Source organism: Alligator mississippiensis, chromosome 1 (assembly GCF_030867095.1).
Source record: "Alligator mississippiensis isolate rAllMis1 chromosome 1, rAllMis1, whole genome shotgun sequence".
Classification (NCBI taxonomy): domain Eukaryota; kingdom Metazoa; phylum Chordata; order Crocodylia; family Alligatoridae; genus Alligator; species Alligator mississippiensis.
The window spans coordinates 91,231,995-91,249,543 of record NC_081824.1 but is presented as its reverse complement, the minus strand read 5'-3'; the positions used below and the strand labels follow the sequence as shown (position 1 = coordinate 91,249,543).

General features: G+C 39.8%; 1 protein-coding gene across 3 annotated transcripts in view; it reads right to left on the bottom strand.

Annotated features, from left to right (window-relative positions):
• Positions 1 to 16,347, bottom strand: part of LIN28B (lin-28 homolog B) — a 132,943-nt gene extending 116,596 nt beyond the window's left edge. Inside the window, exons 1-2 of one of the 3 annotated variants that reach the window (XM_019499942.2) lie at positions 15,731 to 16,347; positions 14,721 to 14,905 (exon numbers count right to left, since the gene is read on the bottom strand). In XM_019499942.2, coding sequence (XP_019355487.1) covers positions 14,721 to 14,905; positions 15,731 to 15,740 — 195 coding nt within the window. In that variant the 5' untranslated portion in view covers positions 15,741 to 16,347. Of the gene's footprint in view, positions 1 to 14,720; positions 15,655 to 15,730 lie in introns of those variants that run through there. The other 2 variants (XM_059732418.1, XM_059732412.1) reach the window with 2 other exon arrangements.
• Positions 16,348 to 17,549: the final 1,202 nt, after the last annotated feature.

Below are 17,549 nucleotides of genomic sequence, written 5' to 3'. Positions count from 1 at the left end.
TAATATAATATACCATAGCTGAGCTTCATGACAGACATACTGAGCTCAACACTATATTCTCTCTTATTCGTACTGAACATACATACCAACAATACACCAAATTAAATAGATAACAGTACAACTCAAATGTACAAGCATTTCTTCCTTTTGACTACAATTATGTATTTAATGTCTTTGATTGACATCAGTACTGATTTCTAAGCAAGATAAAACAGATTAATCTGTCCGCAATTTAAAATATTAGGCATAGTGCTGAAAAGTCAAAGTTTCTATTAAAATTTGCTTTTTGCTTTTCCAAAAGGCTATTGCTTAAAATCATATCAGAGTCTGGTCTTGGAAACATTGGAGCAGTCATGAAGGAATGAATTACTCAAGTGAGCAAGAACAGCTAAGACCCTTCAAATGCAAGCATGACAAAATTAAATGGCAAGGCCTGTTCCTATTAAAAAATAGTAGTTTTTAAACAGTTTTTTCTCTAGATGTTATTTTTTTAATTTAGAACTAAAAAGTAAACTATTAAAATTAAAAAAAAATCATCCCTCAAAAACAATATGCAATTTCTAGACATAGATTTTTTTTAGAGGAAAATATACCAACGAAGACTCATTTTTCCTGAAGAATTTTCACTTTGGTGAAAAACAGGGTACCAATTAATGCAATTTTCAGATGAACTGCAAAACAACCAGTGATTTTCCTTTACCTCATTAAAGCTCATTCTGCAGAAATAACTTCCATTGAGAAAGTAACTTGCATTACTTATTAAGAAACAGATATCCACCATACAGATATGTGCGTACACATATATTTCTAAAAATAAGTTACTGATACTAAATCACACTATTCTGTGTACAATTGTGTTATATTTCAATTCAAGTGGAAGATGATGCATGCATAGATTAGATTTAAAGGAACACTGTCAACATGAGCTTTTTTAATTTGACTTATTTCAAACATGCCACTTTTTGGAAGAACATATTTTATATAATATGTATCATAATTGCTTTTTATTCCCTATAAGACAATATGAGCAGGAATCGCAGAGCCCAATTTTGCTGATGCTTATTAAAATCTTATCAGCACTCCTGACTATATAGAAAAGATTCTGGGATGATCTGTGTGCCATGTCTTGCAAAAGCAAAATTTAAAACAACAAATAATGAGTTAGTCTAAGTTATTATCTACAAATAGAACAGGTATATTTTCAGACTGAATATGATTTCATCTTGACAATATTCTTGTAAAATCTTCTCCCCTTATATTACCTACAACACTTTAAACCTTCACCCCCATGCCTATAGTCTCACTGAAATCAATGGAGAAGCAACATTGTGTACGCTCAAGACTTGAACTATTAATGTTATTTGTTGATGAGCTTCAAACTGTACAACAGTTTAAATTTCAATGTCAGAGGATTTTTAATCATTATTACAAGCAGTCAAAATTTTTTAAACTAAGTTATTTAAAAAATGAATCATGTGAGTCTTTGTTTCTGGATTGTATTGGCATTCCATCTTCTAAAACAAAATCACACACAATGAACACGCTCACTGTTGAACTTCCTGTTAGTTAAAATTCATGTGCATCCTACAGGCACAGAGACCTAGATTCAAAAAACAACAATACATTCAAGGACCCTACCTGCCTATTGTTAACAAGTATTTGCCAAATAGTACTTGTGAACATTCAAAATATGTAGGTTTAATATAAGCAAAACTATTTATTAAAAAGCCTCACCTGAAGTAAGGCTCTTTTAAGCAAGAAAAGGAAAATAAAATATCATTTTTTGCAACTACCAAACTGCAGGCTAATTTGTCTTCTAAAGAAGATACTCAGCATAGAAACTGAAACTGCAACTCCTTGGCAACCTATATTTGGAGGATATTTCTGGACCAGGTTTGCCTTCCCATTCTGCATATACATTTCCTTTTCTGCATGATCAGAATACTCAAGACACCTCTGGGCCAATGTTTCCCACCTCAGACTGGGGCTGGGTTAGGGCTCTGCCTATAGTCTAGGTTAGTAGTTTTCAACTTTTTTTGTACCAGGATCCATTTGTAAACATCATTGGCCAGTCCCAGCCCAATGCTCCTCACTCCAGACCTGCTGCCCCCTGCCCCCCCAGTGTGTGGCATAGTGGGTGGGGGTGAAGCAAGGGGTGTGGGGGGGCAGGGGCGGGGGGGGTGAGGGGTGAGGGGAGGCAGACAAGCAGCCCCTTGTAGGCTGGAACTCTGCCAGCCTGCAAGGGAAAACCACGGTTCTCCATATTTTTTTTCTTTAAAGGAGAATCCATTTTCAAAGTTTGTTGATCCATTTTTAAAGTTTGTTTGTGACCCTTTCATATATTCTTGTGACCCACTTTTGGGTCATGACCCACAGCTTGAGACACATTGATCTAGGTCTTGGTTGGGGGATAACTAGGGATGACTTGTCATTGAATCATCCCTAATGGTGCCATGATACTATGCCAAGGCATCATTTTGAAAAAATCTCACTTCGCTATGGAGGCAGATAGATGAGACAAAAGGAAAGAGCTGTGACCTGACATCAGCAGGACTTACTCCTTTCTCCCATAACTATTTGCCATGTCTGCAGTTGAACAGGCGGATTTCAAGTCAGCCCTCCTTAGTCATCTACAGGCTCACCAATGACTTCCCTATCTACGGGAGGACTATTATCCTCATATATCAAGGGACTGCCAATGACAATGAAGGTTGAGGGAAGAGGAAATGGGCAGAAAATAAAACACTGAGGATTTTCAACCTTTCTCTCCCTAGCTGCATACAGACAAAACTGCTATACAATATTTTTTTGGCATAGTTTCCCATACTTACCAGATCCAATTAGTCCTGGGGCCAGGCACTGCCAAACCTCACAGCTGGTTCACCATGTAGATGCATAGGGTCTCCATATATTGTATTTACTCAAGTCCAAGATGAGGTTTCCCCCCCAGTTAACATGGAGAAAGACCCTCATTTTGGATTCAAGTACAAGTGTATCATGGGGTGCGGGGATGACAGCAGGCTGTTGTGGCTCTGACTCTAGGCCTGACTTAGAGTCAGAGTCAGAGCTGGAGCTGCAGACACTGCCTATCCCCAGCCCCACCACATCTGCCCTCTCTGCAACTGCTGCCTTGTGCCTGGGCTGAGCTGAGGCCAGAGCAACCATGTGTTCTGTGTTCTGGGCTAGAGCAGGGATGGAGCCAGAGGATATATGGCAGGGGGGGAGGCAGAAATGGTGGCCGGGGAGAACTGGTTGTGTGGGAGAGAGACAGTGGGGAGCAGGTGAAGCGGGAGGGTACTGTGAGGGCAAGTGCCAGAAGGCGCAGACTAGAGGTGCACCAATACATTGGTCTGATATCGGATCGGCACTGATATAAAGAAAATTGATCGTATTGGAAATTGGCCTAATGTGGCTGATAATTTGGCCAATAAATGCCCGTGTGTGTGTGCAGCCTCAGTGCAGCATGTAGGCAGTGAGGAGCACAGCCCAGCAGCATGGAGAGCTGCATACAGCTGGTAAGTCTGGTGTGGTGGACAGGGAGTGGGGAGGAAGGGACGTGGGGGGCCAGATCAAGGCTGCTGCAGTGAGGAAGGAGTGGGGCTGGGGCTGAGGCTGGGACAGGGGCTGGGGCAAGCATTGCCTAGCCGGGGTGGAGTAGATGCGGGATGGAGCTGTAGCTCATCTGGGGGGCGGAAAGGGGGAGGGACAGCTCTCACTGCTGCGTGCCACTTGTCTGGGAGCTGCTGCTCTGGTACTCATCCAGTGGCTCCTGTTGCTGCTCCTGCAGCTTGTCTAGGAGGGCATGGGGCGAGGTGAGGGGCATGTGCCCCCAGATCTGCATGGGTCAGGGTGGGGTGGACTGGGAACAGCCCTGTGCAACCCTGTTCCCAACCCAGCCTGCCCCATGCAGATCCGGGACCACATGCTCTCCCCATGTTCTCCGGATGAGCGGCGGGAACCACTGGGTGAGCAGGAAAGCACCACATGTGCTGCCCGACCAGTGGCTCCCACACAACTGGCATGCAGCTGCAAGAGCCGCCCTGTACCCCCTGAATGAGCTGTGGATCCGTCCTGTGCCTGCCCCACCCTGACTGGGCAGTACTTTCCCCAGCTCCCTCTCCCTTCCACCACACCAGACTTACTAGCTGCACGCAGCTCTCCAAGCTGCTGGGATGGTATCGGAAACTGGATCGGTATCAGCCCCCAAAATCTCTATTAGTGCACCCCTAATGCAGGCAACGTGGGAGGGGGAGGGAGCAGGTGCCAAGGTTAAGGGGGCAATGTGCAGGGGTCAGGACACTTAAATCCTCCACCGCCTCACCTGCTACTTGCCCCCCAATCTGCCCACCCTGACACTGCTTGTTTTGATGCACCAGTGGGGGAATGAATTTAAGACAATCCTCCAAAAATTAGATTATATACATGGAAAAATTATAAGAATATTATAAAATCTCCATGTATTCCATCTAATAATTGGGAGGCAGCATCTTAAATTCACAGTTGTCTTGTATTTGGGTAAATATGGTATATGACCCTGCCTTTCCATGGATTACAGGATGTTTGCATAGATTTCTTCCACCCTTCTTTCCTCCTTTGGGAGGGGATGATCTGCAACTAAGTCATTTTCAGCAGGAAAATCTAAAAATGCCTTATCAGCAGGAAAGCTTTGCTTTAAAGAAGATTGGCAGATTAGTAGTCTACTGACAAGGTTGTTGTATGAGACACTAAATACTATACATTTACAGTAACAGAAAGTGATCTATAGTAAACAGGATATGAAGTTACACATTAAGTCTGGTTCATGCATGTACATCATTTTAAATATCATTTTAAGGATTTACATATAAATTTTTAATTAAAAGACAGTGAACCATATTTAAAGCTAATTTATATTCTCTGCAACTACAGGGAATAAAGCTGGGCAAAATACCACTCATTAATTTTAAAAATACAAAAAAGTTATGCTTAAATAACAAAGGGTTTGAACTAAATTCATAGCACCCAGGAAAATTCAGATGATAGGCTTAAAAAACCTCTGGTAATCAACTATTCTAGGCCTATGTACTGACTGGGCATCAGAAAGTTAACTGGACTAATCTTAGGATCATAGGACAGTAAGGTTAGAAGGGATTTCACAAGGTTGTCTAGTTCTGCCCCAGCTCAAAACAGGAACATTCCTGACTAAATCTCCTAGACAAGAGTCTGTCTGACCTGCTCTTGAAATTTTCCAAGAATGGAGATTCCACAATTCCTTTAGGTTGCCTGTTCCAATGTTTAACCACCCCCCTGGTCAAAAAGTTGCTTCTAATTTCCAACCTAAATTTTTTTTGCTACAGCTTGATGCCATTGCTCCTAGTCCTGTCTCCTACAGTCACAGAGAAAAGCCCATCTCCATCCTCTCTATAATCAACACAGTACTTCAAGTGAGGCCTCACCAGTGTTGAAAAGAGTGGAAGAATCACTTGATTTGCAAGAGAAACTCCTGTTGATCCTACCCAGTACACTGTTGGCTTTTTTTCTACTAGAGAACACGGTTGGCTCATGCTCAGCTTGTAAGCCATATTTAGCTTATTATAGCCTCCAAGGTCCTTCTCTGCTGTATTACAGTTTAGCCAATCATTTCCCAGTCTGTATTTGTCCATGCAATTATTCCATCCCCAGTGCAGGACTTTGCTGAATCTTATCTGATTGATTGTGGACCATTTGCAGGTCATTCTGGATCCTACCCCTATCCTCCAGAGTATCCAGAACTCCACTCAACTTGGTGTCATCCACAGGTTTGCTAAGTCATCATCCAAATCATTAATAACCACCCAAGAAAGATAAACAGAATATGATCCATCCGCAATCCACTACTTAAAAAAACAACCAATGTGGAATGGCTTTAAGTACACTGGACCCAAACTTCTGCTTCTGGGTCAAATCAATCCTTTAAGTATACATCCATGCGATATACTATTTTGTTTAAAGGAGCTTAAAAATAGAAATAAAGAGTAGTGTACCAATACTTAATAAATTCTTCTGCTCAAATTTTATATGAATTGGTGTTAACTCTTCCAATACTCAAGTTGTATGTTTTATACCAGACAACTAGCTGTACATATATAAATATATACTGAAATATGAAAAGCTGGGAATGTACAGGCCTGATCCAAAGTCTATCAAAGTAATTGAGGATCTTTCCGTTTACTTAAGTGGGCTTCAGATCAAAAGTAATTTTATATTTGAAATATCAGTGTTACACTTGCAATGCCGAGCATTCTTGAGAAGTTACATGCTTAACAAAGACCCCATATTTCAAAAGATACTATAACACTAATACTATGCTATATAGTTAGTGAAGACTTTTTGGTTAATACCTTGCAAAATGTAATTGTAAAGCTATTGCATGAGTATGCGGGCCAGAAACTTTAAGAACTCCTATACTTGAAAAACACCTATGTTCACACTTATCTTACTCAGTTAAAATGTGTATGAGAGATCATTTTAATACTAAATTTCAGTCCAAGGATAATTTTCTTATGTGAATTTGTATACCCATAAACAATAGGAACTCATAATAGAAATCTCGAAGTGGCCTCAAATTAAGACCCTTATTGAAAACCTGTTGTAGATAACACTCAAAACCATGTACTTATATAAATTATTGTGACTAATCAGAAGAACACCTACTGGAAGAAAAGTTTCTTTAATGGGAAAATGCACTATCAGCTTCATGTAGGAAAAGTACATGCTCATGAGTATAATTATAAATCTTACAACAATACCAAGAATTTTCTAATAAAGCTTTACAAATTCTGTAATAATCATGAAAGCATTCTCAGGTATGTTTAAGCCAATTCCATATACTCCAAATTGAATGTGGATTATGTCTTTTATCAAGTTTCTTCCACAAGTCAAATATCTTCAGTACTGGATCTATATATTATGTTTAATATACTTATTTGTACTGTACACAGCAGCTTGTAAGGAGTTATTAAGTGTGATAATTATTTGTGAAAAAGGAACTGCTCATGTGTGTACAGTCAACAGGATTTGGCTCAAGGTATCATACCCACCCTTGCACCAAAGGATATTTACAGTGCTGAAGGAAAAAACTACCTGAAATTACTCTAACGTTAAGTAATTCTATTCAAAATTTTAAAAATGAATCAATCTCACTTTACTTACAGATCACACAATTATTTAAAGAACATATTAACTCAATTTTCACTCCTGCCCAGCTTGTATTTAATAGTAAAAGAAACCTACAGGTTTATTTATAGTCATCATATGAGGAACTACTGAGGAATATTTTATTTCAAAGAGTACCGGAAACAGGATAATTCTGACAACACCTCAATTAAAAAAAATAGTTGGAATATGTTCTAAGAAATAGGTGAAACACGGATATTTCTAAAATAGACGTTTCTAAGCTCAAAGGAAAACTCTACACAAAAGTTAATAAAAAGAAAACTTCATAAAAATACAAGTTTTATGATAAACTGTAACACTAATAGTTACTAGGGAAAAAAAAACTAAAAACAGTTCTTTCACTAAGCTCTCTATAGATCACTATAAATGGGGGAGAGGAAGGAGAATAAAAAATCTCTATATATATTGTTAAGTTTCTTGACTTTCTGTTCTTTACTGATTCTAATATACTGATAGTAGAAATAAAATTCCTGATAAGTTACTACATAGAGAAATGCATGCAGCTATTAACTACAGTTATGTTCTCCATACTAATCAACCTAAATATTCCACAATGAATTTAAAGCATCTGTGTAATAATAGTTAAACAAATACTGAATATACAGCAATTATTAGGACACTGTATGTTAATAATAGCCTTATTTCTATTTGGGAAAAAAAATAGACACTCGTGTTATTGCAATAATCAAATCCTAAAAATATTTTAAATCAAAAGCAAAGTATTATTTTTATTATGACTACAACAAAAAATATTAGAACTCCATGGCTTAAATAGTACCAATATTATAGTCAATGGCAGATATGTCAGATTTAGGATGGATTAACTTTTCTTGCAATATCCCTGATGGATAGAATTTGATTTTGAGGTCCAAGAAACTCTGGGAAGCTAATCTTGCAAAGTTTCCTGGAAGTCTTCCTTTTTTGGTGAAAAGAACTTGAAGGAGATCAGAAAGCAGCCTCCCCTGGACTGTACTGATGTCCACCATTCAGAGGGCAAGGAACCTTCATTTAATTGAAAATGGAGCTTTGAGTGGGAGAGAAGAAAAGGAAGGGCAGATGGGCAATGGTGTGGCCCTGGGACCAGAGAAAGGGGCTTGCCAGTATAGTATGGATGTACTGGCAATCCCTCTAGAAGAGACGCAGCATATTTTGGCAAAAGTTCGTTCACCAAAATAACTAATAGCAGTACCCCAAAAGAAAAAAGGCATACAGCACGTCATTTTTTGCCAGCTTAGCTGAATCTACACTAGATATACCAGATATTTTTGCTGGTCTATGAGCATGTGCACACACACACACACACACACACATACTCTCTCTCTCTTTTCTGGTCTCTGACAGTAGCCTCTAAGCACCACTTTAGGACAACAACAGTTGGTGATGGCTGATGTCTTTTCAGATGAGATGCACACATTGTTCCAAACAGCACAACTTGTTCCTTATGTTCTGGAGAATGATCTGCAAGTTCACGTTCTCCTCTGCTTTTGGAAGGGGTATGTGGTTACAAGCAGTCATCTATTACAGGTGCCCTCCTATACAATGTGTGCGTACTTGGAAACATTTATTAGGTGCACTTGTTGAGCAGGACAGACACTGTGCCAGCACCAGCTGGCTTCAGTGGCTGTCTTTTCCCCGACTTCAATATTGCATGCATGTCATTCTATAGGTTAAACATGTGCTCCGATGCAGGTTTTAAATGTAAATAGATTCTGTTCAAAAGGCATCTATAACAGATGAGAGCGCCGTAACTTAAAATTCCAAAAGATAAGTTGGCTCAGCTAATTATCTTAAACTTACAAGTCCTTGTAAAAGTCTGTTGCATATTTACCACACCATAGTTAGGACTTGAAAGGTTCATTTTATAACAGTCGCCCAAGAACTCTGATAGCACAGAATTTTTGTTCTGGGTCTTCTCCACCAAAAATTGAACATTCTCTGCAATTTGAGCTGTTTCCAAAACACCCAACATTTGTGCTCCTGATTCCGGTAGATGTGAGCTGTCTCAGAATGCCAAATACAGTGAACAGTCTACTAGCTTGTCCTGACATTCTCCCATGTTACCAGTTCATGACTGAGTTAGGCTTAGACTGCCCATGCAGGTGACAGTCCAGAGTACCAGTGACTTAACCCAGAACCTTGAGCACGTCTAAGCACCTCATGCTGATTTTTACTGCAGGTCTGATCTCCTGTCACTTCCTCTCTGACACCCTTGCTCCACACTTGCTCACTGGCAGGCTCTCCCCCTCCCCCACCTCCCTTTGGCTTCTCAGCTTTCCTTCTTGAAATCCCTGCAATCCATTTTCTTTCAGATTGGAACTGGACTTGTGTGGATCCTAGCACAAACTAAGGGACACAGGTTAGGAGGGGTAAGCTGTACATGGAAAGTACTATACTTAAAAAGGACGCAGCAAAGCACAGGCTGATATTCATCCCACTTATTCAATATTTCCAGTGAGTACTTTTTTCAAACCCTATTTTAAAATCAGATATACTGTTGCATCCCATATTTCCTATGCCAACAACATTCCAGGTTCCTTAGTTAACATCAATAGGATACAGGATTAGGTGCTTAATTTAAGGAGAAATTTAATGATTAAAAAACAGATTAATAGTCTGTTATTGTATCTGCACTTAAATTCCCCAGTGAAATGTTTGGCTTTACACTCACATCCCTTATTATTTCAGTGTTTCTGCTCTTGCAATTAAACCCATTTTAAGGACCAACTAAAATAGGAACAAATGTGAAATTAACAGTACATAGAGTGCTGTGAAATGCATAAAGTAAACTAAATGAAGGTGATGGAGGGGAACCCTGTCACTTCTTCCAGTCACATCAGTCTCAAGTGTAACCTATAATAATACTAGAAAAAAATACACTTTAAAATAGTTTTTTTTTAAATAGTGCTCAATAATAATAGGAACATCAATAAATATTCTGATCTAAATACTGATTCAAAACATTTTATTTTATGCATACACACACACACACAGTTAAGAAAATGAGAATTTTGGATTGCAAGACCAGGCCCTAAAACAAAATAATGTATCTAAGCTTGTCCTTGAAATTCGGAAACAGAATTATCTTATGCAGCTGTCATGTATATCAACACCTATTAATTGTGCCTGTTTACACTTAAAGCCAATATGCCTTTTTGCAGCCACATGGGTTATCAGGCAAACCACAGAATTTAAACATTTTTTCCAGAATAAACTAAAGTAATTTGTATCCACCCAGCAGCTTCCAGAAATTATGTTCAAGCACATATGCATTGAAACTTACTACAAAAGAAAATCTTTTTGCTCTGATCTTGGGACTCAACCACCACCTAAAACCCTTATTTTATAAAACTATGAACTTTTTAAACAGCTTCACTTAAACATATGCAATGTCACAAGAAGGTTATGTCATTGCACTTTCACTATACTCAATTTTGTCCTTTGAGAAGGATATGCAGCTCCTACTAAAGGTTAATAGGGACTGGTCATGCAAAAATCTGTGGAAGAGCTCATAGCAAGGGAGGGATATTCTATTATGACTTCCACATCAGTTGATATAAACTGTGGATTAGTAGCTCTCAACCTTTTGAGATTCAAGGCACCCCTTAAAAATGCCAGCTCTTAGTTTTCCCTTGTTTTTTCACCTCAGAAAAATAGAGCAATCTTCCTGTTGTAAAGAACTCAGAAAGACAGTAGGTCAGAGTATTTTTAATACTATGGATTCCTATTGGCAATCTCTGGGTATATACTGTGAATTGTGTTTGCACACCCAACAGTGCTAACATTGCTTGGCACTCCTTGGCACTGTTGAAAGAATCTCAAACCATCCCAGGGTGGTGTGGCACCCTGGTTGAGAATCACTGGTGTAGATGCTAATATTAACCAAATCCACTAACCTACAATTTAACTGAAGTCAACAAAGTTCCACCAGCCTGAATTTGGCTTACTATGTTTCTCTTACAAAAAAAATAAATAGATTAATGAAATTTAGTTAAGGTCAAATTTAAAAGAAGAGTAGTTAGCCTTTTACATTTTCCAGAAAAGAATGAAAAACATGGTCATTAAACTTTAAGATGTTAGTTATATAGGCAGAAAGATGCAAGCAAAAATGGAAAAGGACTTAAATGTAAATATTTACAAACATACCCTATTTGCATTACACACACACACAAATCACTCAGACTTGTTTCCACCCAGGTACCAAATTTCAGAAACATAGTAACAAACTGAAGGTATTTCACAAAAGATCAATCACAGTGATTAGAATACTGAAATGAAAGACTTAGAAGGAAAGGTTAAAAGCTCACTACTTCAAGTACTCCATGCACAGAATCTCCACTGACTTAGATATGCGCACAGAAGTACTGGACTGTAAATTAAAATTTTAAATATAAACAGCTTAGCGGAGCAGTGACTGAACATAGAGGATAGCTGTAGTCCACAAATAATTGAGGGGTGTTAAGATCAGAAGATAAATTATTATTGCACGTAAATAAAACTTGGTATAATGAATACAATTAGTAAAAAGAACTAGGACTAAGTATAAGAAAAGTCTTTTCAGAGACTTTTCCTAGGCTTGAAATAAATAAAGCAAAGAGGGTAAAATTCTTAATCATTTAGAAAGTTGATACTTTGAGCAAACAAGGCCCTAAAAATGGTTTTGTAGAGAGCAAGCCTGCACTGGTAGGGTTCTGGCCTAAATGACATGTATTTTTTCACATCATTAATATGTACAATTCAACAATACATACTAGCAAAAAGGTTGCAGGGTAGCTGTTTGCCCACCATGCCACTGTGTGTGTGCATGTTGCATTAGAAGACATGCTAGTTATGAAATAGGATACGCTAATATTTTTCATGACAGACTCATAAAATGATTTCAAACCTTTTATCACATAAGCAATCCTTCTGACTTCATTGGGGCTACTCACATGATTAATAAATAACTGAATGAGTAGAACTTTAGAAAATGAAGCTAGACACTATTGTAAAAGTATTAAATGTATTCTCACATAATATTTCTGTTTTAAGCTTTGTGACTGCCTTAGTCACTTTCCTATAACTTAGCCAGGTATCATAATGTATTCTGTATTAAACTATAATAAGATAGTGCTTTCTTCTGATTATATTAAACCTTTTTGAGCAGAAAATGTTACTGTTCACCAAATGAAGGGAGAAAGCATGAAAACACTATGCTTATGCAAGATTTCACAAGGGAGAAAAAGTAAATGAAAGAGAGAAAACTAATTTATTTATTGTCTTAAGTGTGATGCTGTGTGAATCACTGATAAATTAGTACATTAAGATATGTATCTGAGAAATAGCCAAAATAATTGAAGTTCAGAGTTTAACACTATGAGGCACAAGCTTTTGTGCACTGCATATCAGCAGACATCTTAAAATCTATAAAAAATTGATGGCATGTATATTAATACAACATCTGCAAACATTTACATTTCAAATGCTTCCCTCTTTGCAGAGACCAACTAACTCATTTTAGCTTACTGAATGTCCACATCTTGTAAGTGACACAAAAGACAAATTGACTTCCAAATTTCCCACAAATTTATTAGATTATCTTTTGCTCTTCTATGAATATTTTCCATTATGTAAATAAATAAACATGATTTATTTTACTAGCTAATTCCTCTCCATAGTGATAGTTTAACACTTCCTGCAGTTACTCAAATATAAGAATACCCCTGTTTCAAGTAGATTTATTTTATTAATAAAATTGCTGTCCTTTGGACATTTGGTTTTCCATGTCAGAAACGAAAAGAGAACAAAGTGTAAGAAAAGTATGATTAGAAGTTGTTTCTTCCCTTCATTTATAAGGTAAAGTAATGGGTTTGTAAAGAGCAATTTCATGACTTAAAGAAGGTTCAAAGACAGGGGTAGAGGGCAAAGAGACTGATTGCAATCAGATTTGATAAGGATTTCAATAATTCAAACTCAGAAAAAATAGCTGCAAGGAAGGAGCAGCTTCACTTTCAGCACAAAGCAGGAAATGTAAGAAATTAAAACCAAGTAGCCTTTCTTTTATATTAACAATAAAACCTCTATTTGATTTCACAGTTTATACCTCATTCCACATGTAAACAGATAATACTGATGACTAGGCTCTGGAGGCAGCGGTAGAAATAACACAACAAGGTCAAAAATCTACTCAAACACCACCACAAGGGGCAAGGCAACGTGCCAGCAAGGCATTGTTCTCTAGGTTTCAGTTACCTCTTATCAGCTTCATCATAAATATATTCCTTAAATGTGAATCGTGAAATTAGCCCAAATGTACAACTAGATGTGAACAAAACTAGGCCATCCAGACAGAAACAGAACAATAAAGCCTTGTATAATCATAAAACAAAACCTCCCCTCGTTTCTCTGAAAACGTCATATAAAATGGACATGAAAATGCCTTTATCTTTCCTGACATGGCCAGAGCTGAACCCCAAAAGGGTCTCTGTTACTTTGTAAATCTTCCTCTTTAGTTCTTTGAACAACAGCTCAACACTTTCAAGCAGATTAGCAAAATTCAAGACACTGTTGCAGTTTTGGATTAATACAAGCATGGGGAAGGTCCACATACTCTTTTCTTACAAACCGTGGGGAAAGTTCTCTGACCCTCCTGATGAACATTCATTGCACCTGAAACACCTTCCAAGAAAGGCAGGAAGGTGAGGCAGACACTCAAAAATTAGCATGTAAGCAACAGTCATGTGTTTAAAGATATAAACAATGACCACATGCTTTCTGAAGTGGCTTTAAAGAGATAGCGCCTTTTGTGTTCTCTCTCTCTCTCCTGCACACATTTTCCAGAAGAGAAAAATTAAAAACAAAACAAGAAAACCCCAATACCCAGTGTTGAGTCAGATCTTAATTACCCCATGCTTGTTTTCACATGTACAAGATAAAACTCTTAAATCGCATGTTTATTTGCACAAAAATAATCTGAGACAAATGAGAAAAAATAAAATAAAATATCTCAAATGAACTGTAAAGGAAGAAGGCTGCTAAAATGATTTTGAATCTGATGTTCTAAGGGATGTATGTATCCTATCGAATCTGATCTAAGGCATTTATGTATCTTATTCTATGTCTGTTTTCTTCCTTGACCTTTGCAGGAAAAGGACCTAGGAAGCTCCCGAGCAGATGATAAAGCTGAACACTATTAAAATGGGACATGTGATTAGAAAGAGAAGGAGAAGCAGCAGCCAGAGCGAAGAGGGCTCCAGCCCAGGAGTAAACTGTTAAGAGCCACAATGTGCTTCAGCAAAACCCTCCAGGTCTCCACCCGCCCGCCACAGATGCTCTGCTCTGAAGTTTTGAATGGGGACGTGCAATCAGCAGCTCGGATCGGGCAGGCTGTAATGCCTGCATCTATTTATTGGTAACAATGACCTCTGTAGCACAATCTCTCTAGCAGGAGAGCTCGTCTTCCTCCTCCCTGGGAAGCCAGAGGGCCGCTAACAACGGAGCCTGAGGTGAGGGGGACCGGGTAGAAGATGGGAGACAACAGTGAGCCTTACTTGGTGTACAAAGACATCCACCGGGGACTCTAAGGGGCTGCCCTCCCGACTGATCATGGAGATGAACCCGAATCCCATGCGCACGTTGAACCATTTGCAATGGCCTGTCCCACGCCAAACCTGGGAGTCCTCCTCCTCTTCTTGCTCCGGCAGCTTCCCGGGCTCGTCTCCACCTTTACTCGCCCCTGCTGAGGACGAAAACAAAGAAAAAGGGGGGAAAATCAGAACACGAGATGTCCGGCAAAGAGCGCCCATCCCGGTGCGGGTGCTGCGGAGCGGAGCACGCCCGCACTAGGCGATCACCGCCTTTCCACCGGGGCAGAAACCCCCCAAACCCTGCGGGGCAACAGGGGGAAAGGCAGCCTTATGATCTTGCTCTCTAGACCCTTTTCCCTCTCTCTGCCGCACGGAGAAATCCACGTTTCTCAACAGACTTTTTTTTTTTTTAATTTCACTCCATCTTCCAGCCACCCACGATACTTTACTTGAATATTGCTGGTTTAAAACCGATCCCATTTCCCAAGAGGACTAGCAGCCAAATTGCTCTCTCCTTGAAAGGCGAGGGGCCAGTGGGGAGGGGGGAGAGAAGAGGAGCACCAAAAAAAAAAAAAAATTGGGTCGAGATTGCACAACAACTTGTTATTGCACATGCAGCGGGGGCTCCGCTGCTGTTTGCCAGCGTGCATCCATCCCTGCCCGGAATAAAGTTTCGATTAAAGTTGGGGGGACAGGTGTACGGTCCCTCATCCCGCCGCTGAAACTTGCGCTTAATCAAACAGGAACAATTCAAACAATAGCCCCCTGAACGCTTTTCAAGTCGTGAATCGGGGTGGGCGGTGCGGAACAGTTTTGGAGAGCCGTTAACAATAGGGTTGCAGAAAGCCCCCTTGCGCGAGCTGATCAAAAAGGGTAATGCATAGTTGGTTTAAGAAAAAAAAAGGGGGGGGGGCAGGAGGAGCGAGCAAGCGACAGAGAAAATCATAGTAAAACAATAGAAAAAGAAAATTAACCTTCGGCCATGTTGCTCCACGGGCCCTCGACTCCAAACTCGTGAGATGCAAACTTTCCCTTTGGATCGAAGTGGTCTTCTGCATCAATCTAACATCCTGATGTTGAACGATCACAAATTTAGCTCGCATGGTCTAATGTGCTTTCCCTCTTTTGATTTTTCCCCTTCTCGCTCCCTCAGTTCCTGGCCCCCTGCGCACACGTGACTTGGTCAATTACATGCTCGCTCGCTACTAATTTCACATCGGCTCCTTAAGGGGTTGGCAAGAGGCAGGAGTAGCCAATCGCCATTTCAACCAGGCTGACACACCGCAATAATTTATGAATGAACAAGAAATGGCAAACGCGGTGGCTATCAGCTCATTTGCACACTTCTTTTACGGGAAATCAAGATGACGTGGGTTGAGGGGTTTCGCGGAGCGGGGGAATGGACAAATCTGCAAAGAGATCAGTGCACTTCCTATCACCCAAGTGCTATGTAACTCCTTGTACACCTCTCGAGAGTTGTACACGTGTCCGCACAACCAGGCGGCTGAGGTTATTACCATACATGTACAGGGGGGAGGATCCACGAACCTACGATCAGGATCAAGCATGCTCATGTGCACGCAATGTCAGGCATGGAGCATGTATGTACACATGCCCACCTAACTGCAAGTTACTTTGTACACACAATATTCACCACGCTAATGCCGCTACTTCCTTAACAAAAGCGGCTGAGCACATTTCAATAGCTAAGCACATTTCCATTATAACTGGCCCTTTGTTTTTCGTCTATTATATTGATTTTTTCATACTGCTGGCCAAAATTTGACTTGTTCTCAATGTTTCAGAGGGTAGTCACCTTTTTATGTTAACTTCCACCAGAATAACTTTCCCAGGGAAACTTTAGATTCAGTGTCTCTACACACTCGATCTAAGCAAGCACGTAGATGGTCGCTGGGGTTCCTTCCTTTGTTTTACATGACTTAATTCCATATTCAGATTAAAAGCATGCCGGAAACGCGATCTCACCTTAATATGCTTCACAATGTGTTGAGGGTTTAGCATTTCAAAACGTTTCTATGGGGGATGGGGTGAGGGATTGTACTTCACAGGTTTCTCCGCCATCTCTTTCCGGGGGAGGGGATGTGATTAATGACTTCCTAAATAGGAGCCCAGTTTCCAAGTCTAACATTAGAGTGAACCTCAATCAGCAGCGATTGTTACCCAGGAACATGGTGGAGGAGGAGGAGGAAGGGCTAAAAGAGAAAAGGAGGAGAAGGAAGGGAGGAGGAAGATGAGAAGAGAGAGGGAGCTGGAAAAAGAAGACAAAGGGAAGGGGAATAGTGTTGGCCTGGAGGCTGCAATTTTAAATCTAGTGGGTGTGGGAGTCCAACACACAAGCTGACCCGGATATATATATATATATATAACCGGTTTTATATATCTATATATCTATAGATATATATATATATATACACATACACACACACACTCCCACCCCATATGACCGTGTGTGTGTATATATATATCTATATGTATATAGATATATATGACTCCCACACCTACTCTCACACTGTTATGTGTGAGTGTGTGTATGTGTGCATGTGTGTGTATATGATGGGCTGGATAGCTTATGCATCCCTTCATGAATTTTCTAGGGACTCAGGCACATTAGCATACACACGCGTACACGTACACGTCAGTTCCACAGCTCCACTACCCAATTAATACGTTTTAATAGGCTGGGGGAGGGGAGGACTATCTTAAAAAGTGCCTATTTTCTTCTTTTTCCTTCGGCGTGGAGGACGTGGACAAATTGCCTTGTTTTGGGTAGGT